At 48.2% G+C, this 26,195-nt stretch overlaps 2 protein-coding genes and 1 pseudogene across 27 annotated transcripts in view; 2 read left to right on the plus strand and 1 right to left on the minus strand.

The window, feature by feature from the left end:
* Positions 1 to 26,195, minus strand: part of LOC110500961 (neuron navigator 3) — a 390,216-nt gene that overhangs the window by 107,707 nt on the left and 256,314 nt on the right. For all 26 annotated transcript variants that reach the window (XM_090213540.1, XM_090213537.1, XM_090213539.1 and 23 more), the window contains 2 exons: positions 13,400 to 13,471; positions 4,195 to 4,337 (listed from right to left, as the gene is read on the minus strand). In XM_090213540.1, the coding sequence (XP_090069666.1) occupies positions 4,195 to 4,337; positions 13,400 to 13,471 (215 nt within the window). The remainder of the gene's footprint in view (positions 1 to 4,194; positions 4,338 to 13,399; positions 13,472 to 26,195) is intronic.
* Positions 15,713 to 19,761, plus strand: LOC110490652 (chymotrypsin B). The gene is made up of 3 exons (XM_021564126.3): positions 15,713 to 18,195; positions 18,492 to 18,760; positions 18,985 to 19,761. The coding sequence occupies exons 1-3, from the start codon at positions 18,027 to 18,029 to the stop codon at positions 19,459 to 19,461; spliced, it is 915 nt and encodes a 304-aa protein (XP_021419801.2). The 5' UTR covers positions 15,713 to 18,026; the 3' UTR covers positions 19,462 to 19,761.
* Positions 24,693 to 25,443, plus strand: LOC110490659 (chymotrypsin B pseudogene; annotated as a pseudogene).

Below are 26,195 nucleotides of genomic sequence, written 5' to 3' on the forward strand. Positions count from 1 at the left end.
AGAGAGAGGGGAGATAGACAACATACTGCCAGTGAGTAGTAAGAGAGAGGGGAGACAGACAACATATTGCCCGTGGGTAGTGAGAGAGAGGGGAGACAGACAACATACTGCCAGTGAGAGGGAGGGGAGACAGACAACATACTGCCAGTGAGAGGGAGGGGAGACAGACAACATACTGCCAGTGAGAGGGAAGGGAGACAGACAACAAACTGCCAGTGAGTAGTGAGAGGGAAGGGAGACAGACAACATATTGCCCGTGGGTAGTGAGAGAGAGGGGAGACAGACAACATACTGCCAGTGAGAGGGAGGGGAGACAGACAACATACTGCCAGTGAGAGGGAAGGGAGACAGACAACATACTGCCAGTGAGAGGGAGGGGAGACAGACAACATACTGCCAGTGAGAGGGAGGGGAGACAGACAACATACTGCCAGTGAGTAGTGAGAGAGAGGGGAGATAGACAACATACTGCCAGTGAGTAGTGAGAGAGAGGGGAGATAGACAACATACTGCCAGTGAGAGAGAGGGGAGACAGACAACATACTGCCAGTGAGAGGGAGGGGAGACAGACAACATACTGCCCGTGGGTAGTGAGAGAGAGGGGAGATAGACAACATACTGCCAGTGAGAGGGAGGGGAGACAGACAACATACTGCCAGTGAGAGGGAGGGGAGACAGACAACATACTGCCAGTGGGTAGTGAGAGAGAGGGGAGACAGACAATATACTGCCAGTGAGAGAGAGGGGAGACAGACAACATACTGCCAGTGAGAGGGAGGGGAGACAGACAACATACTGCCCGTGGGTAGTGAGAGAGAGGGGAGATAGACAACATACTGCCAGTGAGAGGGAGGGGAGACAGACAACATACTGCCAGTGAGAGGGAGGGGAGACAGACAACATACTGCCAGTGGGTAGTGAGAGAGAGGGGAGACAAACGACACAAACACCAAGAAAGAAGGACCATGGAGTTGACTGTTCCCACCAGGGGAGACATTAGCTCTGTTTAGGTGGTAATGTAGGGTGTGAGTAATGGTTTAAACGGTGGCAAGGGGATACTGAGGAAACAGAAAAACCTTCACTCCCTTTCTGGATGGGGGATTCATGTGTCCCAAATGGCATCCTATTCAATATATAGTGCACTACTTTTGACTAGAGTTCTATGGGCCGTGCTAAAAAGTAGTTAACTATAAAGGAATAGGGTGCAATTTGGGTGACAGCCACTGTGACAACAGGTCTGGGCAAATGGGACACAGGGGATAGTGAAGGCACTTGTGTAAATCTAGTGGGCTGGCTCTGGCCAAAATAAACAGGGTCGGTGACCGGGGTTTGTTCATGGTTGGTAGACTGTTGTTCTCTGTTAACAGAGGAATATATATATATATATATATGAGAGAGAGAGAGAGAGAGAGAGAGAGAGAGAGAGAATGGAGATGCATGAGGAAAAAGAGGACAGCCCTCCTGCTCTCCCTTTGACTGGCCCTGAACTGACACTCTTAACGCCGCATTTTCTCCATCCCCCATTTCTCCTCTCCCACTGTTTTATGGACTGATATACAGTATCCCTTCTTGGTGTTTTATCTACAGACGACCATAACTCTACCGACGACCATAACTCTACCGACGACCATAACTCTACTGACGACCGTAACTCCACCGACGACCGTAACTCTACCGACGACCGTAACTCTACCGACGACCGTAACGACCATAACTCTACCGACGACCGTTACTCTACTGACGACCGTAACTCCACCGACGACCGTAACGACCATAACTCCACCGACGACCGTATTTCTACCAACGACCGTAACTCTACCGACGACCGTAACTCCACCGACGACCGTAATTCTACCGACGACCGTAACTCTACCGACGACCGTAACTCTACCGCTGACCGTAACACTACCAACGACCGTAACTCTACCGACGACCATAACGACCATAACTTCACCAACGACCATAACTCCACCGACGACCGTAACAACCGTTACTCTACAGACGACCGTAACTCTACCGACGACCGTAACTCTACCGACGACCGTAACGACCATAACTTCACCAATGACCATAACTCCACCAACGACCGTAACTCCACCGATGACCGTAACGACCGTAACTCTACCGACGACCGTAACTCCACCGACGACCGTAACGACCGTTACTCTACCGACGACCATAACTCTACCGACGACCGTTACTCTACCGACGACCGTAACTCTACCGACGACCATTACTCTACCGACGACCGTTACTCTACCGACGACCGTTACTCTACCGACGACCGTAACTCTACCGACGACCATAACTCTGCCGACGACCGTTACTCTACCGACGACCGTTACTCTACCGACGACCGTTACTCTACCGACGACCATTACTCCATTGACGACCATAACTCTACAGACGACCGTTACTCTACCGACGACCATAACTCTACCGACGACCATTACTCCATTGACGACCATAACTCTACAGACGACCGTTACTCTACCAACGACCGTTACTCTACCGACGACCGTTACTCTACCGACGACCGTTACTCTACCGACGACCAATACTCCATTGACAATCATAACTCTACCGACGACCGTTACTCTACCGACGACCGTTACTCTACCGACGACCGTTACTCTACCAACGACCATAACTATACAGACGACCGTTACTCTACCGACGACCATAACTCTACCGACGACCGTTACTCTACCGACGACCGTTACTCTACAGACGACCATTACTGCATTGACAACCATAACTCTACCAACGACCGTTACTCTACCGACGACCATTACTCCATTGACAATCATAACTCTACCGACGACCGTTACTCTACCGATGACCGTAACTCTACCGATGACCGTAACTCTACCGACGACCATTACTCTACCGACGACCATTACTCCATTGACGACCATTACTCTACCGACGACCGTTACTCTACCGACGACCGTTACTCTACCGATGACCGTAACTCTACCGACGACCGTTACTCTACCGACGACCGTTACTCTACCGATGACCGTAACGCTACTGATGACCGTAACTCTACCGACGACCATTACTCTACCGACGACCATTACTCCATTGACGACCATTACTCTACCGACGACCGTTACTCTACCAATGACCGTTACTCTACCGACGACCGTTACTCTACTGACGACCGTTACTCTACCGACGACCGTTACTCTAAAGACGACCGTTACTCTACCGACGACCGTTACTCTACCGATGACCGTTACTCTACCGACAACCGTTACTCCATTGACGACCATTAATCTGTGATAGTGACCGAGGGATGAAGGGAGACGTGAATGTAAAGGGAATGGAACCAACACTGTACGATCATTGAAAAATACTGAGAGACAAATATTCAATATCTACGAACATAATGTAAGCTTAAAGAACCACTAGGTAGGGGGTCGTTAAGAAAAAAAGAGCCTTGTTGAAGCCTATTTTTCCCCAAGCCCATAGGGCCCTGGTCAAAAGTAGTGCACTATATAGGGAACAGGCTACCATTCGGAACACAGACAAATAATTTCATCCACTTACTTTCGGATAAAAGTAATATGACAATAATAAAATAAGGAAAGTGAATGTGTGACAAAATCTGTCATCATGGCAGGTTATTATGCTTGGTGGAGCGTGGTGTGATTCAGCCCCACAGCTCTGCAGTCTAACCACTACCACTCGCCATGCTGTGAAATGCACTGTCTTGTCTTCTCCCTAAAGGAATACCCTACAACTCTAGTCAACTACACTGCTGATCTGATTCAGCAGACTGGTTAATGTGGAGTGTGCTGGCGGGTGCTGCTCTGTCCAGTCCACTGTGTTTATCAGTGGCGCCACCTAGTGCATGTTGTGGACCATGCGCTCAAAAATATAAATGCTGAATGCTACTGACAGACCCTGAGGAAAACAGCTGTAGAAACGCAGGGGGTAAGATAATGAATTCTAAGACACTAGAGGTTTTCCTCATCCTGTTTAAACCTTATGGAAGGTGAGTTTAGACACGGCCATATCCCCATTTTCACACTAATGTTCCGATCCTAATCAAACTGCGCTGGTTTTACATTGTGTCTTTTTCATCAAGGTGCCAGCAACCGTGTAACCAGGCTAGATTAGAACAGTTTGGTTTGGCTCGGCTCATATGGCTCAGGCCTGCTTCTACCTGATTCTAGGTTCACCTACCTCTGTCATTGCCACTAGCATACTGGAGAGGCTTGCTCTTATCGATGCTGTTAAAGCTCTGACTCCTCCTGTTGAGGTTGGAGGATCCTTGGCCCTTGGGGGCCCCGCTGCCTGCAGCGGACACCCTGGTCGGCCCTGGCAACCTGCAGACGAAAACACAGCGGGTGAGGAGAAAGCGTGAACAGTCACAGAGCAACAAAAATACATGTCTAGCCAGGTAGTGTGTTTGTGTTGTGCTGAAAGGACCATTATGTTCTCTCTGGGACATGCATAAGAGCCCACACACGGATACACAGATGCAAGCGCGAGCACACACACACACACACACACACACACACACACACACACACACACACACACACACACACACACACACACACACACACACACACACACACACACACACACACACACAGAGCTAGTGTTGTGCTGAAAGGACCACATGTATTCTCAGGGAAACACACAAGAGAATACACACTTCAGCATCTGTGGATAAATGTGGATGTTTACTTCTGATGCCACAGCTGGAGCGCAGTCATAAGTCCCAGAGGGGGGAGAGGCCATAGACTCACTATTCCATTAGAGACTCGTTAAAGCATGCTAACGGATCTCACAGTCCACTACACTGACACTGACAGAGCAAGGTCTTCTCAGTACTGCAACCAAACAACCTCCTGATTGGTTAAACACTGAGATTAACCAATCAGCATGGCTCAAAGGCTCAGTGTAACACGCACGGAATGCACCCACAGTCCTTGAGTCAAGCTGGACACTTCAATGCATCTGGCGAGGTAACTGCCTCGGGCAGTAATACATTAATGGTCATCATGAGTCTGGGAACTTTCACTTTGATTTGGATGTTTTATCAGTGAGATAATTGACCTGGAAAATATGTTGCTGACGACCAACTTTGCAGATGGACTCGTTGACCTTTACGAGGAAGTGAAATCTATACAAATCTGCCTTTGTCCTGGAAAAACATGATCACATCTCAAAGAAAATGATCTAATCACATGACCATTACAACATATCTATATGAAGTTCATACAGTTTTGATTACCGGTCCGCAAAACACACAAAACCTTCATTCATGCCCTAAACACACAGGACAACCTCCAGGCCTCTTTAGAGTGATACAGAAAAAAATGTATCTGCTTTCAGAGAGAGAGAGAGAAAGAGAAATAAAGAATGAGAGAGAAAGAGAGACCTGGTGAACAGTATGAACTGCTCTGTGTTGTTTCATGAAAGATGCTAAGCCCATTTCCCCATGGGAATTCCATCATCTAAACTACCCCACTATCCAATCCACATCATTTATGTCTGGCCCTTTAAAACTGACACTCCTAAAAGCTTGGCAATTAAAGGGGAGTATGGGAGTTTAATTAGGCATCGTATCCCTGGACAAAGAGACTTGACAACAGCGCATAAACCTGTCACAGAAGCAGACTGAGGAAGCTTGAGGGACTAGATAGCAATGTGAAGTAATGGCTAAGGGTCAAACCAACACAACCAGAGAATTAACATCTTGGCCCTGTGGTAATGCATATAGGGAAACGACTCTTAAGTCCCAAATGACAACCTATTCCCTTTATGGTGCACTACTTACAGTAGGGCTCTGGTCAAAAGTAGTGTACTCTATAGGGACTAGGGTGTCATTTGAGATGCTACCTCTCGCTCTCTCCTACTGAATTTACACCACAGAGGAGACAGTCATCTGTTCGATAGTAAACATGACTGTGTGTGTCAAACAGACAATAAAACACACATTCGTACGCGTCTAAAATTGTGGTGTCAGAAATCATACTGTGACGAGTAAACGTGTACCTTCTGGTTTCTGTTTCAGAGTAAAAAGCCAACTCACAACGCAACGCAGACAATGGACTGGTCCCGACGGAGTCAATCCATACGTCATGTAACGATTGATGGAACCAGAGTAACACCAACTCCTTCTGTTGTGACGTAGGAGTCTCTTAACTCCAGTCTTCAACCCAAGGATCAATGCATTACTCAACGTCTGTGTCCCAAACGGCACCCTACAATGTCTTCGTCCAGTGACTGAGGAGTCTGGGTGTTTCTAGACACCATTGGGTTGGAAAACGGACAGATGGTAAAATGAAAAACCAGGTGATGTAGATATGCTAGAAGCTCCATCCACTTGGTAATGATACACTTTCATCACCCTGTCAATACATATTTCACCACATCCTGCCACCAATGCATCATGATCAGAAATAATAACGTTCAACTAAGATATAATCCTTCATTTCCGGGACGGGGCTAACGAAGATGTATCTGATGTCCCTCCTGGCTATCTGTGTTCCAAATGGCATCCTATTTCTGACCAGTGCCATTTGGGATGCAGCCGGGGTCTCCAGCACTCAGTTCTATTTTTAAGACGGAGAAGAGGGAGAGGGGTGGCCAGACACATTATTCTCCCTGTCAGACAGGGCTAGAGGAAACGGCTTCAAACTGACAGGGTGTCTCTGTGCTCACTGCAAAACAACCCCCCCCCCCCCCCCCAGTACACACATGTACAAACACACGCAACCACCGACCCACCCACCCAGGCTGAGAGGGGCACCTGGAGACGCGTGAGCTGAATAAACATGACTTCATGAGTGCATGTGTGTAATGTCAAATATAACCAGGCAGGAGGGATGGGGGGGGCAGAGAGAGAGAGAGGAGATGGAGCGAAAGCGCCCACTTGAACAGAAGACCCTGCCATCTGCTCAGCCCATTATCTATATTAGTGAGAGAGTGTGTGTGTGTCTGTGTGTATGTGTTTGACAGTACATACCTATGCGAAAGATAATGAGTATTATCAGTATGAAACAGACACAGTATGTGTAAAACAAAATGTGTGTGTCTGCTTCTGGCAGGAAGCTCAGGGGAGTCAGTCAAATTGAATAACAGGTTTCTTAGCAAGTCAGCACATCTGTCGCTGTATATTCAGGACAATTACCAAAGCTTCCCTGGAATCGCTTCTATCAGCATCACAGACAGGTGCTTTAGGCTGCGGACAAGCGGTCAAACACCGCCCCCTGCTGCGAACACGCTGAATTTAAATGGCAATTTATTTTTTAAAGTGCCGTTAGTTGAGGGTGAGATGCCGAAACACTGTCAACACACCAGGGGTGTACCATTAGTGACTCACTATAGCAAAATGAAACAAAATGCTTTGCAACAGAAAACATTTTCCAATGAAAAACAAGAGTTTCTCATTGAACAAGTTCAGGTAGTCCCTCCCCATTTGTCTTATTGATTCTGCTTGGAAACATTTTACACAGCTCTAGGAGCACAGAGGAAACATTTTACACAGCTCTAGGAGCACAGAGGAAACACTTTACACAGCTCTAGGAGCACAGAGGAAACATTTTACACAGCTCTATGAGCACAGAGGAAACATTTTACACAGCTCTATGAGCACAGAGGAAACACTTTAATAGTAGAGAAATAAACTCCAGCACACTGGCATTCCTGTTTGCCCCACAATGTGTTTAGTGGTTGGAGATCCATTAAATGCATTGTGGAGTAATAGTTGGAGAGTTGCTTGAGTTTCTTTTTCAAGGCACAATATCCTCAGATATAAAACTGCCAAGGTAGCAACAGAACTAAGTCCTTCAGCCAATCAAACACAGGAGCTTTCACAAACGTGTGAGGCTACCATTGTGCTGGGAACTCACATTGACTGTATTTCCTGAATAATGTTGTTGACTTTAAAAATCACCCTGGGGGTGTAGGCTAGTACCTCACAATAAAACAACTGTTCATGCCCAATGGTTATCCTCCACAGTAAATCAAAGGTACATTTTATGGCCACAAACTGAAACTAGAGGGCTAATGTCTTTATGTACAATACTTTCAGTGAATGATATCATTTGGCACATTTCTACCCTGACCCCTTCCCAGTGAGAATTCATGGAAGAAAACGTGCACTCTTCATCAACGATGTAGTTAGTTTCAAGTTATGGGAGCAGGTCACGTGACCACTAGTTTTTATTTTCACGTATCAATCTGAAACAGGAAAAATCTATCCAGTCCATTTCATTTCATTAGAGGTCCAGGACGACTCACACAGGCTGTGTGTTCTCCAGGTCGGGTGTGGTGAGTCCCGGTGGGCTCGTATCGTCTGCCATTTTATGACTTCCGCTGGCTCCAAGCTGTATCACACCAGCCCCCTGGAAGGCCCAGAGAGTGCTGATCCTGGCCCCCAAAACAGTGCAGTCTGTCACCAACCCCCCCGCCCCCCCTACACACACAGACAGAGACACACACACACACACAGACAGAGACACACACACACACACACTATAATCTCTATCCGGCTATGGCTGTAGTCAGGGTTAGCTAAGAAACCCAATCAGTCCTGGTGTGGTTGGCCTGATGAGACAGGCCCAGTTTCATTAGCCAAGGTAATGAGGGAGGGAGGAGGCCAACAGGGAGATGAATGGCTGAGCATTGCACTGGGTCAGGGGAAAAGTAACTCTGCCCAACTACTTTTGTTGTGAAATCTCAGCCATTTTATCCAATCGATAGAGTTTCCATTTGGGGATAATAATATAAGGTATTCATTTTAATTCAAGTGTTAGTGAGATTTTCATGCATCGGCAGAGGAGGAAACACCCCCCGATCCAAGGAAACACGCCCAGATCCAAGGAAACACGCCCCGATCCAAGGGAACGCGCCCCGATCCAAGAAAACCGCGCCCCGATCCAAGGAAACACGCCCCGATCCAAGGGAACACACCCTGATCCAAGGGAACACACCCTGATCCAAGGGAACACACCCCGATCCAAGGAAACACGCCCCGATCCAAGAAAAACGCATCCCGATCCAAGGAAACACGCCCCGATCCAAGGGAACACACCCTGATCCAAGGAAACACGCCCCGATCCAAGGGAACGCGCCCCGATCCAAGGAAACATGCCCCGATCCAAGGAAACACGCCCCGATCCCAGGGAACACGCCCTGATCCAAGGGAACACACCCTGATCCAAGGGAACACGCCCCGATCCAAGGAAACACGCCCCGATCCAAGGAAACACGCCCCGATCCAAGGAAACACGCCCCAGTCCAAGGAAACGCGCCCCGATCCAAGGAAACACGCCCCGATCCAAGGAAACACACCCCGATCCAAGGAAACACACCCCGATCCAAGGAAACACACCCCGATCCAAGGAAACACACCCCGATCCAAGGGAACGCGCCCCGATCCAAGGGAACGCGCCCCGATCCAAGGGAACACACCCTGATCCAAGGAAATGCGCCCCGATCCAAGTGAACGTGCCCCGATCCAAGGGAACGCGCCCCGATCCAAGGAAACACGCCCCCAGTCCAAGGAAACACACCCTGATCCAAGGAAACATGCCCCGATCCAAGGGAACACACCCTGATCCAAGGGAACACACCCCGATCCAAGGAAACGCGCCCCGATCCAAGGGATCGCGCCCCGATCCAAGGGAACGCGTCCCGATCCAAGGGAACACACCCTGATCCAAGGAAACGCGCCCCGATCCAAGGGAACGCGCCCCGATCCAAGGGAACGCGCCCCGATCCAAGGAAACACGCCCCCAGTCCAAGGAAACACACCCTGATCCAAGGAAACATGCCCCGATCCAAGGGAACACACCCTGATCCAAGGGAACACACCCTGATCCAAGGAAACATGCCCGATCCAAGGAAACACACCCCGATCCAAGGGAACGCGCCCCGATCCAAGGGAACGCGCCCCGATCCAAGGGAACACACCCTGATCCAAGGAAACGCGCCCCGATCCAAGGGAACGCGCCCCGATCCAAGGAAACACGCCCCCAGTCCAAGGAAACACACCCTGATCCAAGGAAACATGCCCCGATCCAAGGGAACACACCCTGATCCAAGGGAACACACCCTGATCCAAGGAAACATGCCCAGATCCAAGGAAACATGCCCCGATCCAAGGAAACACGCCCCAATTCAAGGAAACACACCCTGATCCAAGGAAACATGCCCCGATCCAAGGGAACGCACCCTGATCCAAGGAAACGCGCCCCGATCCAAGGGAACCTCGCCCCGATCCAAGGAATCGCGCCCCGATCCAAGGGAACGCGCCCCGATCCAAGGAAACGCGCCCCGATCCAAGGGAACGCGCCCCGATCCAAGGGAACGCGTCCCGATCCAAGGAAACAAGCCCCCAGTCCAAGGAAACGCTCCCTGATCCAAGGAAACATGCCCCGATCCAAGGGAACACACCCTGATCCAAGGAAACATGCCCAGATCCAAGGAAACACACTCCGATCCAAGGAAACACGCCCCAATTCAAGGAAACACACCCTGATCCAAGGAAACATGCCCCGATCCAAGGAAACACGCCCCAATTCAAGGAAACACACCCTGATCCAAGGAAACATGCCCCGATCCAAGGAAACACGCCCCGATCCAAGGGAACCTCGCCCCGATCCAAGGAATCACGCCCCGATCCAAGGGAACGCGCCCCGATCCAAGGGAACGCGCCCCGATCCAAGGGAACGCGCCCCGATCCAAGGGAACGCGCCCCGATCCAAGGGAACGCGCCCCGATCCAAGGAAACACACTCCGATCCAAGGGAACACACCCTGATCCAAGGAAACACACTCCGATCCAAGGGAACACACCCTGATCCAAGGAAACATGCCCCGATCCAAGGAAACACGCCCCGATTCAAGGGAACGCGCCCCGATCCAAGGAAACACGCCCCCAGTCCAAGGAAACGCTCCCAGATCCAAGGAAACACACTCCGATCCAAGGGAACACACCCTGATCCAAGGAAACATGCCCCGATCCAAGGAAACACGCCCCGATTCAAGGAAACACACCCTGATCCAAGGAAACATGCCCCGATCCAAGGAAACACGCCCCGATCCAAGGAAACACGCCCCGATCCAAGGGAACGCACCCCGATCCAAGGAAACACGCCCCGATACAAGGGAACACACCCCGATCCAAGGAAACGCACCCCGATCCAAGGAAACGCGCCCCGATCCAAGGGAACCTCGCCCCGATCCAAGGAATCGCGCCCCGATCCAAGGGAACGCGCCCCGATCCAAGGAAACGCGCCCCGATCTAAGGGAACGCGACCCGATCCAAGGGAACGCGCCCCGATCCAAGAGAATGCGCCCCGATCCAAGGAAACACGCCCCGATCCAAGGAAACATGCCCCCAGTCCAAGGAAACGCTCCCCGATCCAAGGAAACACGCCCCGATCCAAGGAAACACGCTCCGAATCAAGGAAACACAGTCCGATCCACATCAACGGGACTGCAGTAGAGAGAGTCAGCAGGGTTAAGTTCCTCTGCATTCACATCACCGAGGACGACATGGACCAACAACACTCTTGTCAAGATGGCACAGCAGTGTCTACTTCCTAAGGCTGCCTCTCCAGATACTACCGCTGCACCATCGAGAGCGTCCTGACCAGTTACATCACGGCCCTCCAGCGGGTGGTGAAGACGGCCCACACATACGTGCTACACACATGCTACACACACACACACATGCTACACACACACATGCTACACACACACGCTACACACATGCCACACGCACGCTACACACACACTACACACACGCACTAAACACACACACACACACACACACACACACACACACACACACACACACACACATACACACACACGCGCTACACACAAACACACACATCACAAGCAGACTCAAATTTACAGTACTATTTACAATCCCTGCTTTCTCTGATACATGTGTAAAAATGGAATATATATTCCCTTAGTTAACAGCTGTGTTCGAGAGCAAAGCAGCTTGTACACAGCTATTCAGCAACAACACCAGCTGACGGGTTGTCAATGTTATGAAGGGGGAATACCACCCATAGGCTTGTCAATGCTGTGAAGGGCAATACCACTCATAGGCGTGTCAATACTGCGAAGGGGAATACCACCCATAGGCTTGTCAATGTTATAAAGGGGGAATACCACCCATAGGCTTGTCAATACTGTGAAGGGGAATACCACCCATAGGCTTGTCAATGCTCTGAGGGGGAATACCAACCATAGGCTTGTCAATGCTGTGAAGGGAAATACCACCCATAGGCTTGTCAATACTGTGAAGGGGAATACCACCCATAGGCTTTTCAATGCTGTGAAGGGGAATACCACCCATAGGCTTGTCAATACTGTGAAGGGGAATAGCACCCATAGGATTGTCAATGCTGTGAAGGGGAATACCACCCATAGGCTTGTCAATACTGTGAAGGGGAATACCACCCATAGGTTTGTCAATACTGTGAAGGGGAATAGCACCCATAGGATTGTCAATGCTGTGAAGGGGAATACCACCCATAGGCTTGTCAATACTGTGAAGGGGAATACCACCCATAGGATTGTCAATGCTGTGAAGGGGAATACCACCCATAGGCTTGTCAATACTGTGAAGGGGAATACCACCCATAGGCTTGTCAATGCTGTGAATGGGAATACCACCCATAGGGTTGTCAATGTTATAAAGGGGGAATACGATCCATAGGCTTGTCAATGTTGTGAAGGGGAATACCACCCATAGGCTTGTCAATGTTATAAAGGGGGAATACGATCCATAGGCTTGTCAATGCTGTGAAGGGGAATACCACCCATAGGGTTGTCAATGTTATAAAGGGGGAATACGATCCATAGGCTTGTCAATGTTGTGAAGGGGAATACCACCCATAGGCTTGTCAATGCTGTCCAGCACATATTTCACATAGCTTGGCGGGGTTTGCGTGAAGTAATTTGCCAGCACGCTGGTTCCCACCAGCCACTACCGTCTAAGGAGAAACAAATGCTCTGGGAGCCAGACAACTGGCCTGGTGAAGTATAGGAGCCTGGAACTGTCTGGAAGCCACCACAGCAAGTCATTCTGTTCAATGCAGCATTCGGTAAAATGGCCCCTAATCCACATAGGCTTGAGTTTAATGGCTCATGCACGTCACTGACGCCTGGGATCGCCAAGTGCCGATGTTAGTTGGGCATCAGAGAATAGCCAACACAAAGTATTCCATTATAAAATCCTCTAAGATAGATGCACAACCAAACCAAATGTAAGAACTTCCTTGTGCCAAGATTTTCACAAGTAGATTATTATGAATTTAAGAGGTTGTACAGAAAAGTACATAATGTGTCATTCATGTCGACATGAACTGAAAGAAGGTGAAGGAAAGTTAGCCATGTGAGAGTCATACCTTGTGTTTTTCTTCTGTGGTGTTGCTCCTATTCCGCTGTGACCCGGGGGGCTACCATACCGCGCAGTGAGACTGTGGAGAGAGCAGAGAGAGACACAGACTTAGTGAAGGAATGAGGCGAACGGCTCTCTGGACTGTAGCATCTTTGAGACATCGTCTAATGCAATAAGGAGAGATTCAGAGGAGAGCATTGCGCGAGACAGAGACAGTAACTAACAACACAAGCCCTAGTGAAAGAAGCACATAGTGTGAACCCGTACTGCGGTTCACGTGACGGGCCACACATTTCATGTGTATGTCCTCTGTAGCTCAATTGGTAGAGCTTGCAATTTATTTTTGTAATATATTTTTTTATTTAACTAGGCAAGTCAATTAAGAACACATTTTTATTTACAATGACGGCCTAGACGACATATTTTTACCTTGTCAGCTCAGGGATTTGATCTAGCAACCTTTCGGTTACTGGCCCAATGCTCTAACCACTAGGCTACCTGCCACCCCTACGCAATTCCTGGATAGTGAATTCAGGAATTCACGGAACCACCTGCTCGAAAAATGTTTGCACGCATGACTAAGTCACTTTGGATAAAAGTGTCTGCTACATGGCATATATTATTACCATTATATTACTATATTATTACCATTATATTACTATATTATTACCATTATATGACTATTATTACCATTATATTATTGTATTATTACCATTATATGACTATTATTACCTTTATATTACTATATTATATTATTACCATTATATGACTATATGATTACCATTATATTACTATATTACCATTATATTACTATACTATTACCATTATATGACTATATGATTACCATTATATGACTATATTATTACCATTATATTACTGTATTATATTATTACCATTATATTACTATACTATTACCATTATATTACTATACTATTACCATTATATGACTATATGATTACCATTATATGACTATACTATTACCATTATATTACTGTATTATATTATTACCATTATATTACTATATTATTACCATTATATTACTGTATTATATTATTACCATTATATGACTATTATTACCTTTATATTACTATATTATATTATTACCATTATATGACTATATGATTACCATTATATTACTATATTACCATTATATTACTATACTATTACCATTATATGACTATATGATTACCATTATATGACTATATTATTACCATTATATTACTGTATTATATTATTACCATTATATTACTATATTATTACTATTATATTACTATACTATTACCATTATATTACTATACTATTACCATTATATTACTGCATTATACTATTACCATTATATGACTATACTATTACCATTATATTACTATACTATTACCATTATATTACTGCATTATACTATTACCATTATATGACTATATGATTACCATTATATGACTATACTATTACCATTATATTACTGTATTATATTATTACCATTATATTACTATATTATTACCATTATATTACTGTATTATATTATTACCATTATATTACTATATTATTACCATTATATTACTGTATTATATTATTACCATTATATTACTATATTATTACCATTATATTACTGTATTATATTATTACCATTATATTACTATATTATATTATTACCATTATATTACTATACTATTACCATTATATTACTGTATTATACTATTACCATTATATTACTGTATTATATGATATTATTATCATTATATTACTATATTACCATTATATTACTGTATTATATTATATTATTATCATTATATTACTATATTATAACCACATGTTTTTGAAGCATGTAACAGCTTCAATTCGCCTTTAACTGTAAAGCAACTCTCCCTCACCATAATGTGCCACTTCACCGTAATCTCCTACTGAATCTTGACTGATCTCCCTCAAAAAAAATAGTGTTTTAACTTCAGAAATAAAAACACATTCTTAATGTGTGAATAAAAAACCCTACAGAGGAAGTGGTGTAGGAAACTCCTCCAGGCAAAGTCATAGTTTACAATGGGACACTCATTCTTAGTCATGTTGAGAGAATTAACGGCGAGGCTGGTGGTTACCGCCTCGCTTGGCCTCTGCTGGCGTTCGACAGGAAATAGTTAGGGAACTCGCGACGGACACAAAGAAAACAACAGGGTGTTTAATGAACAAAAGGACTGCTTTAATCATAGTGAACACACAGTAAATCAGGGTAAAAACCAGGTGGTCGGGGTGAGTGGCTCTGAAAGCATGTGGTCTTGCCAAGCTTCATCAACTCCACTATACAGGTCTATTGAGGACTGACTGGTGGGAGCACAGCAGAGATACAACGCCTTGGCCTTTGGGGTCACACTTTACACTAAGTTACATTGGGTCACACTTTACATTAAGTTACATTGGATCACACTTTACACTAAGTTCCATTGGGTCACACTTTACACTAAGTTCCATTGGGTCACTTTACATTAAGTTACATTGGATCACACTTTACTACTAAGTTCCATTGGGTCACACTTTACATTAAGTTACATTGGATCACACTTTACACTAAGTTCCATTGGGTCACACTTTACATTAAGTTACATTGGATCACACTTTACACTAAGTTCCATTGGGTCACACTTTACATTAAGTTACATTGGATCACACTTTACACTAAGTTCCATTGGGTCACACTTTACATTAAGTTACATTGGATCACACTTTACACTAAGTTCCATTGGGTCACTTTACACTAAGTTCCATTGGGTCACACTTTACATTAAGTTACATTGGGTCAGACTTTAAATTAAGTTACATTGGGTCACACTTTACACTAAGTTACATTGGATCACACTTTACACTAAGTTCCATTGGGTCACACTTTAAATTAAGTTACATTGGGTCACACTTTACACTAAGTTCCATTGGGTCACTTTACACTAAGTTCCATTGGGTCACACTTTACATTAAGTTACATTGGGTCAGACTTTACATTAAGTTGCTACTGTTTCCATTTTTAAAACAGGAAAAACAAATATGCTGATGTTACTGTTAATATGACAGTATGGACGGGCCGTGATAATCTAGACATTCATTTTTTCTCAATTAGTTTGACACAATGAGGGACGTTCAAATCTCCCAAAAGATTTAACATAACCATCAGTATGCTTTCATTGTTTTACACAAATATAAAAATGTTAAACACATTTTCGCTAAAAACACTCACAAGAAAAGTTCAACATTCAGGTGAGTAATCCTGTTTGTAATATTTAAACATCATCAACTCAATTGCTGAGATGCATAGCACAACAAAACATTAACAGTGATATGTAACATTATGTTAACCTGATAGCAATAGGCAACATTATGTTAGCCTGATAGCAATAGGTAACATTGTGTTAGCCTGGTAGAAATAGGTAACATTATGTTAACCTGATAGCAATAGGCAACATTTTTTTTAGCCTGATAGCAATAGGCAACATTATGTTAGCCTGATAGCAATTGGCAAAATTATGTTAGCCTGATAGCAATAGGTAACATTATGTTAGCCTGATAGCAATAGGTAACATTATGTTATCCTGATAGCAATAGGCAAAATTATGTTAGCCTGATAGCAATAGGTAACATTATGTTAGCCTGATAGAGGTGTAAGGATCGAGGACAAAGTGGTTTTAGTATGTAATAATCTTCAGTGATATAAGTCAAAAGACTAAAACAAGAGGAACACATAGTGAAAGGGACCCTAGAGAGTTGTTATCTGGGGTTTTGAATTGCAGGTCTGTTTTTTCCAGTGGAGAGGGAATGGACATGTGTTATCAGTTCAACCAAGGACACATGTAGGAAATAGGGTTACATCACCTCAAAATGAGAAAAATAACAAGAAAATACCAAATGATTCTACATGAGACACAAATTCATTCATGATCATGCAATATGAATTTTACACAGCACTGTATAAAAGGGTTGCATATAAAGTGTTAAAACTGTTAGCTAAAACCTTCTCTAGCACTATACAGAGCTATACGTGTACATCTCTGGTTTGAAAATACATTTAAAATGACGTTGGATACAGTATATCGAATGACAGTCAACAGTCAACCATTGATCTAAATACTCCAATGACCCTTTCCTAAAGAAACAACATGTTCCACATACTATATGTAATGGTTTATCTTACAAAGTGTTCAAACTGCTTCCTATGTCTCAATGAACCCTGGGAGATGTACTACAAGATGAGGGGGAGGAGAGGTTGTCTTTCTTGCACTAACACTCACACTTGTCATTGTCTTACTAGCAGGGACTTTGCTGATAGCTGCTTTATTGAGGACACTGTGCTTACTATGACTGTGAGATGTGGTTGTCTCACCTAGCTATCTTAAGATGAATGCACTAACTGCAAGTCGCTCTGGATAAGAGCGTCTGCTAAAACAAATACTAAAATGTCATCGTAATAGGGTTGAGTGGGAAGGGGGCCTTTCCCTCTGTGATGGTAAGAGGCCGTTTGGAGCACAGTTTCTGAGAGCACTCAAGGTCATGTTTCGATAACTGCTCTAAACCTCCTATTACATGGCTGAGAACAGTCTGATCGCCCAGCGTCGATAAGCAGCTGGATACATCATTCCCCTCCTTGAGGTTAATATTCTACCATGGTTACCCTCAATTTTCAAGTGAGGTGGACACACCTCTGTCTCCCATTGGTTATAGACAGGTGGGGTTTGGGAATAAATAGGGTCCCCGGTCCACTAGACTGTCACATTCTCACAATGGCTTTCCTCTGGTTCGTGTCCTGTCTCGCCTTCATCAGCGCCGCCTACGGTGAGTATTCACACCTTCTCTTTACCTACAGTGTTACCTCCTTGATTTAACCTTTAACCCTTGTTTTAATGCTAAAAGTGTAAAAGTAAGTTGTGGAGTGCCTCAAGGCTCTGGTCTTGGACCACTACTGTTCTCATTATGTGCTACTGCTACATTGCTAGCACTTGGTGATGTTATTTGGAAACACTTCCGTACGTTGGACGCCCATGTTTGAGTATGTTGCATTAAACAGAGCATTTACTGTTGTTATAAAACCTGACGAGCTAAATGTTTGCAAAATATTCTCATGTAACCAGGCTGCGGCATCCCCGCCATCAAGCCCGAGGTGTCTGGCTATGCCCGCATCGTTAATGGTGAGGAGGCTGTGCCCCACTCCTGGCCCTGGCAGGTATCTCTGCAGCAGACCAGCGGCTTCCACTTCTGTGGGGGATCCCTGATCAACGAGAACTGGGTGGTCACCGCCGCTCACTGCAACGTCGCTACCTACCACCGCGTGATCGTTGGAGAGCACAAGAGGGGCAGCGGCAACAATGCTGAGGACATCCAGATCCTGAAGCCCGCTAAGGTACAGCACAGTCACACATCCTCCTCTATAGCTCTGGGTAGAAGTTCCCCTCAGGCGCTGCTCTAGGATCAGCCTATCCCCCGCCAGCTCAGCTGATCCGATCAGTGATCCGTCGGAGCAACGACGTCCTGTAGTCCTACCTGAACTCTCCATTTCATAAAGGTTTCAGTTCTAACTGTCCCTTCTCTCGCCTAACCCACCGCACCCCCTCTCCTCACCCACAGGTGTTCACCCACCCCAAGTGGAACCCCAGTACCATCAACAACGATATCTCCCTGATCAAGCTGTCCACCCCTGCTGTCCTGAACACCAATGTGTCCCCGGTGTGCCTGGCTGAGACCGCCGACGTCTTTGCACCTGGCATGACCTGTGTGACCTCCGGCTGGGGTCTGCTGCGCTACAATGCTATCAACACCCCTAACGAGCTGCAGCAGGCTGCTCTGCCCCTGCTGTCCAACGAGCAGTGCAAGCAGCACTGGGGGAGCAGCATCTCCGATGTCATGATCTGTGCCGGTGGTGCTGGTGCTACCTCCTGCATGGGTGACTCCGGTGGCCCCCTGGTCTGTGAGAAGGACAACGTCTGGACCCTGGTCGGTATTGTGTCCTGGGGCAGCAGCCGTTGCTCCACCACTACTCCCGCTGTGTACGCCCGCGTCACCGAGCTCCGTTCCTGGGTGGACCAGACCCTGGCCGCCAACTAAGAGCCATGCTGCAGCGTCCCTGTCCATCCTGTATATTGCTATGTAATTTTATGCATTGTTATGTCATACTATGTTTTGCTATGTCATTCTATATATTACTATGTAATGTACAACAACTAAACATTAGCTACCAAGACTGAGAGTGCCACCCATTGGTCTGAACTTGTAACGGTCTTCTAGGTGTGAAGGAGAGTCGGACCAAAATGCGGCGTGTAGATTGCGATCCATGTTTATTGTGACTATAGCAACATGAATCCAAATACAAACAGTGCAAAATAATAAACGTAATGAAAACCGAAACAGCCTAAACTGGTGCAAACTAACACTAAGGACAGGAACAATCACCCACAAACACACAGTGAAACCCAGGCTACCTAAATATGGTTCCCAATCAGAGACAATGACGAACACCTGCCTCTGATTGAGAACCATATCAGGCCGAACATAGAACTAGACCAAAACATAGAAAAACAAACATAGACTACCCACCCAACTCACGCCCTGACCATACTAAATAAATACAAAAACAACGGAAATAGAGGTCAGAACGTGACAGTACCCCCCCCCAAAGGTGCGGACTCCGGCCGCAAAACCTTGACCTATAGGGGAGGGTCTGGGTGGGCGTCTGTCCGCGGTGGCGGCTCTGGCGCGGGACGCGGACCCCACTTCGCCATTGTCCTAGTCCGCCTTATTGTCCGCCTCCGTGGCTTACTCACCCTGCCCACCCCTCTCAATGACCCCACTGGACAGAGGGGCTGCTTGGGACAGAGGGGCAGCTGCTCGGGACAGAGGGGCAGCTGCTCGGGACAGAGGGGCAGCTGCCCGGGACAGAGGGACGGCAGCTGCTCGGGACAGAGGGGCGGCAGCAGCTCGGGACAGAGGTGAAGCAGCTGCTCGGGACAGAGGGACAGCTGCTCGGGACAGAGGGGCGGCAGCAGCTTGGGACAGAGGGGCGACAGCTGCTCTGGACAGAGGGGCAGCTGCTCGGGCGGCCCCTGGCTGACTGACGGCACTGGCGGCCCCTGGCTTACTGGCGGCACTGGCGGCCCCTGGCTTACTGGCGGCCCCTGGCTGACTGGCGGCCCCTGGCTTACTGGCGGCACTGGCGGCCCCTGGCTGACTGGCGGCACTGGCGGCCCCTGGCTGACTGGCGGCACTGGCGGCCCCTGGCTGACTGGCGGCACTGGCGGCCCCTGGCTGACTGGCGGCACTGGCGGCCCCTGGCTGACTGGCGGCACTGGCGGCCCCTGGCTGACTGGCGGCACTGGCGGCCCCTGGCTGACGGGCGGCACTGGCGGCCCCTGGCTGACGGGCGGCACTGGCGGCTCCTGGCAGACGGGCGGCACTGGCGGCGCTGGGCAGACGGGCGGCGTTGGCGGCGCTGGGCAGACGGGCGGCGTTGGCGGCGCTGGGCAGACGGGCGGCGTTGGCGGCGCTGGGCAGACGGGCGGCGTTGGTGGCGCTGGGCAGACGGGCGGCGTTGGCGGCGCTGGGCAGACGGGAAGCTCAGCTGGCGCTGGGCAGACGGGAAGCTCCGGCAACGCTGGAGAAAAGGAAGGCCCTGGTAGCGCCGGAGAGGCGGGAGACTCCGGCAGCGGCGCCGGACAGGCGGGAGGCTCCGGCAGCGGCGCCGGATTGGCGGGAGGCTCCGGCAGCGGCGCCGGACAGGCGGGAGGCTCCGGCAGCGGCGCCGGACAGGCGGGAGGCTCCGGCAGCGGCGCCGGACAGGCGGGAGGCTCCGGCAGAGGCGCCGGACAGGCGGGAGGCTCCGGCAGAGGCGCCGGACAGGCGGGAGGCTCCTGCAGAGGCGCCGGACAGGCGGGAGGCTCCGGCAGATGCGCCGGACAGGCGGGAGGCTCCGGCAGCGGCGCCGGACAGGCGGGAGGCTCCGGCAGAGGCGCCGGACAGGCGGGAGGCTCCGGCAGAGGCGCCGGACAGGCGGGAGGCTCCGGCAGAGGCGCCGGACAGGCGGGAGGCTCCGGCAGCGGCGCCGGGCAGGCGGGAGGCTCCGGCAGCGGCGCCGGACAGGCGGGAGGCTCCGGCAGAGGCGCCGGACAGGCGGGAAGCTCCGGCAGAGGCGCCGGGCAGACGGGAAGCTCCGGCAGATGCGCCGGACAGGCGGGAGGCTCCGGCAGAGGCGCCGGACAGGCGGGAGGCTCCGGCAGAGGCGCCGGACAGGCGGGAGGCTCCGGCAGAGGCGCCGGACAGGCGGGAGGCTCCGGCAGCGCTGGAGAGGAGGAAGGCTCTGGACGGATGGGCCGGAGAGACAGCCTGGTACGGGGAGCTGCCACCGGAGGGCTGGGGTGTGGAGGTGGTGACGGATAGACCGGGCCGTGCAGGCGCACTGGAGCTCTTGAGCACCGAGCCTGCCCAACCTTACCCGGTTGAATGGTCCCGGTCGCCCTGCCAGTGCGGCGAGGTGGAATAGCCCGCACTGGGCTATGCAGGCGAACCGGGGACACCGTGCGCAAGGCTGGTGCCATGTAAGCCGGCCCAAGGAGACGCACTGGAGACCAGATGCGTAGAGCCGGCTTCATGGCACTTGGCTCGATGCCCACTCTAGCCCGGCCGATACGCGGAGCTGGAATGTACCGCACCGGGCTGTGCACCCGCACTGGGGACACCGTGCGCTCCATAGCATAACACGGTGCCTGCCTGGTCTCTCTAGCCCCCCGGTAACCACAGGAAGTTGGCTCAGGTCTCCTACCTGGCGTAGCCATACTCCCTGTTAGCCCCCCCCCAAGAAATTTTTGGGGCTGACTCCCGGGCTTCCATCCACGACGCCGCGCTGCCTCCTCGTACCAGCGCCTCTCCGCTTTCGCCGCCTCCCGTTCTTCCTTGGGACGGCGATATTCTCCTGGCTGAGCCCAAGGTCCTTTACCGTCTAATTCGTCCTCCCATGACGCTCTCTCCCACTGCGGCTGCTGCTGCTCCTGCTGCCTCTGTTCCTTCTTCGGCTGCACCTTGGTGCGGCTATACTCCCCTGGTTTAGCCCAGGGTCCTCTCCCGTCGAGGATTTCCTCCCATGTCCAGAAATCCTTACAACGTAACTCCTCTTTTTGCTGCTGCTGCTGCCTGTTGACACGCCGCTTGGTCCGTTGGTGGTGGGTGATTCTGTAACGGTCTTCTAGGTGTGAAGGAGAGTCGGACCAAAATGCGGCGTGTAGATTGCGATCCATGTTTATTGTGACTATAGCAACATGAATCCAAATACAAACAGTGCAAAATAATAAACGTAATGAAAACCGAAACAGCCTAAACTGGTGCAAACTAACACTAAGGACAGGAACAATCACCCACAAACACACAGTGAAACCCAGGCTACCTAAATATGGTTCCCAATCAGAGACAATGACGAACACCTGCCTCTGATTGAGAACCATATCAGGCCGAACATAGAACTAGACCAAAACATAGAAAAACAAACATAGACTACCCACCCAACTCACGCCCTGACCATACTAAATAAATACAAAAACAACGGAAATAGAGGTCAGAACGTGACAGAACTGAACATGACATTCAATAAACATACTTGAACATAAAAAATATTATTGTGCAGTAATTGTATGATTACTACATTCACAATGTAATATTTTAGTACACGAGAGGAACTTAATGTAAAGTATTACCACAGTCGGGTTACTGCTGACTGAATCTACTGCTAGCGTTAGGGGTCTCGAATGGTTGAGGGACAGCTATTTGGGAACTGTGAGAGGGGATCTTGGAGGGTTCGGGTTCACGTTTTTTGGCCTAGTGGGAGATCTGTCAACGTGCCCTTGAGCAGGGCATTGACCCTGGATGCTTCTGTGTGTCGCTCTGAATGGGAGTCTGTTGGATGATGTGGTTGTTGAGTTACTTCACTGCAAGTATATTGTATGTTTCGGATTTTCAAATTTAAAAATAAATAAATAAAAAGCTACAGTAGCACGGAATCATTGACAAGACTTAAAACCTAGTGTATAAGGGCTATTATAAACCGGGTATTTTGGATCCTGGATGCTGATTGGCTGAAACAGCATTCCAGCTGTGTGTATATCATCGATATTCCAAGGGTATGATGCAAACATACTTGTTGCTGTTCTATCTGAAAGTTTCATGACGCTATTCTTGATATGCCACAGCAAATGACAAAAGAAAAGCAATAAGCTTCTATTAACGCATGACCTAACCTTGTATCTAGCCTAGCGTTTGGTTTGCAACAGTCACATACAGCAGACACATAACAACATGTGCCATTTTAACGAGGCTAATCAGGAAGTGTTAATTCCATCTCTCGCTCTACCTTTCTATCCAAAGTAAAGACGCAGACCGTGTCTGAATACCCATACCCATATTTGCGTTCTAGTCAGCATTTTGAATGTGTGAAAATACAACGTTTTATAGTATGTGAAAAGTAGAAAGTTGCTTTAAAACACCAGGATGTTATACTCATTTTGAGCGAGATGCATATGTTGTGATGTATCTGCTGTGTGTGACTGTAGAAATCACTGCACACTATTGAGGAAGAGAATCAATGCACAGCCACACACATACCTGCTGACACATGCATTAATACACACATGCACTCTCGGACAAAGGACCAATCCAGAGAGCATAATGCATTATACGTTAACTATCTATCTCACTTAGCTTGTTGGCATCAGTCATGTCATTAGCTTCCGCTAGCTCGTTAACCATCTTCACAGCCAGCTATTGTCCTAGCAAAGTGAGCTAGCTAGACAGCTAAGTTTTGGCATGTGCCTAGCTTTTCCAAATATATGTTGTTAGCTAACATAGCTACCTACAGTAGTCCATGCTTATGTTCCTAGTTCTTTTCAATAAATGCAGTAAATGTCAACAAGCACACAATAATCAAAAATGTAAAAATATGATTTAAAAATTGTTTTTGTTATATTAGCATTAAGCTAAGATAAGAGGGCGTTTTGAGCAGAGTCTCGCCCTCCTGGTACTTGACTGAGAACTGTTTGATTGCCCAGCATTGACAAGCAGGTGGACATCCCCCTAGAATTGTAGAACCAGCCTGATTGCTAAGTTTACAATTTTATCAGTCTGGAGTCCCAACTCATCAGACTGGTTCCAGCAGGATGACATCCTTGATGTTAATATTCTACCATGGCTACCCTCGGCTTTTGGGAGGGTTGGACACACCACAGTCTCTGATTGGTTACAGGTGGATGGGGTTTGGAGATAAATAGTATCTCTGTCTTCTAGACTGTCGCGTTATCACAATGGCTTTTCTCTGGTTCGTCTCCTGTCTCGCGTTTGTAAGCGCCGCCTACGTCTGCGGGACCCCCACATTCTTTCCCGTGGCTATGGCCGCGTCATCAATAGTGAGGAGGCTGTGCCCCACTCCTGGCAGCAATCTGGCACCCACTTCTGTGGAGTTTCCCTGACAAACGAGTACTAGGTGGTGACTGCTGCTCACTGCGATGTCAAGACCTCCCACCGGCGAGCACGACATGCTCATGAGCAATGAGGCCATCCAGATCCTGAAGCCTGCTAAAGTGTTCACCCACTCCAGGTGGAACCCCAGTACCATCAAAAATGACATCCTCTTGATCAAGCTGGCCACCCCCACCACCCTGAGCGCCAAAGTGTCCCCTGTGTGTCTGGCTTCGTATGAAGACAACTTCGCCCCTGGCATGACCTGTGTGACTTCCGGCTGGTGCATGAGCAGCTACCAGCTTGCCAATTACCCCAACAAAACTGCAGCAGGGTGCTGTGCCCCTCCTGTCTGAGGAGGAGTGCAAGAAGCACTGAGGAAACATGATTCATGAAATGATCTGTGCTGGTGGTAAAGGTGTTTCCTCCTGCATGGGGGACTCCGGTGGCCTCCTGGTCTGTGAGAAGAACAAGGTGTGGAGCCTGGTCGGTATTGTGTTCTGGGGCAGCAGTGGTTGCTCTACCTCTACCCCCTCTGTGTACACCGGAGTCGCCGAGGTTCGCACCTGGGTGGGCATGACCATGATGCTCAACTAAGAGCAATGCCACAGTTTCCCTGTCCAGAAAAATATGTACTGCTACACCATTCTAGGTTTTGTATATCTATGTTTCAGTGGAGGCTGCAGAGGTAAGGATGGATGTGTTTGATGTATTTGATACCATTCCACTGATTCCGCTTCTGCAATTACCAAGAGCCCGTCCTCCCCATATTAAACAGTATTTTTACTACTTGATGAATTTAAATGCTGTGCACCCTTTGATAATCAAGAGACCCTTGGGTATGTTGTGGACCACAGGAGGTTGGTGACACCTTAATTGAGGAGAACGGGCTCGTGGTAATGGCTGGAGCGGAACCAGTAGAATGGTATCAAATGCATCAAACACATGGTTTCCAGGTGTTTGTTGACATTCCATTTTCTCTGTTCCGGCCATTATTATGAGCTGTTCTCCCCTCAACAGCCTCCTGTGGTTGTGGTGGACTGTCAGTCAGTCCAGTGTGAAGCAGGTTATTCATGTCTACAGTTTAAGGGAAGAAGGTCTCCTGTGCAGTCGTGGCCAAAAGTTTTGAGAATGACACAAATATTAATTTTCACAAAGTCTGCTGCCTCAGTTTGTGTGATGGCAATTTGCATATTCTCCAGAATGTTATGAAGAGTGATCAGATGAATTGCAAAGTCCCTCTTTGCCATGCAAATGAACGGAATCCCCCCCCCAAAAAACATTTCCACTGCATTTCAGCCCTGCCACAAAAGGACCAGCTGACATCATGTCAGTGATTCTTTCGTTAA

This window comes from Oncorhynchus mykiss, chromosome 21 (assembly GCF_057628025.1).
Source record: "Oncorhynchus mykiss isolate SJ-2025 chromosome 21, ASM5762802v1, whole genome shotgun sequence".
In the NCBI taxonomy this organism is placed as follows: Eukaryota; Metazoa; Chordata; class Actinopteri; order Salmoniformes; family Salmonidae; genus Oncorhynchus; species Oncorhynchus mykiss.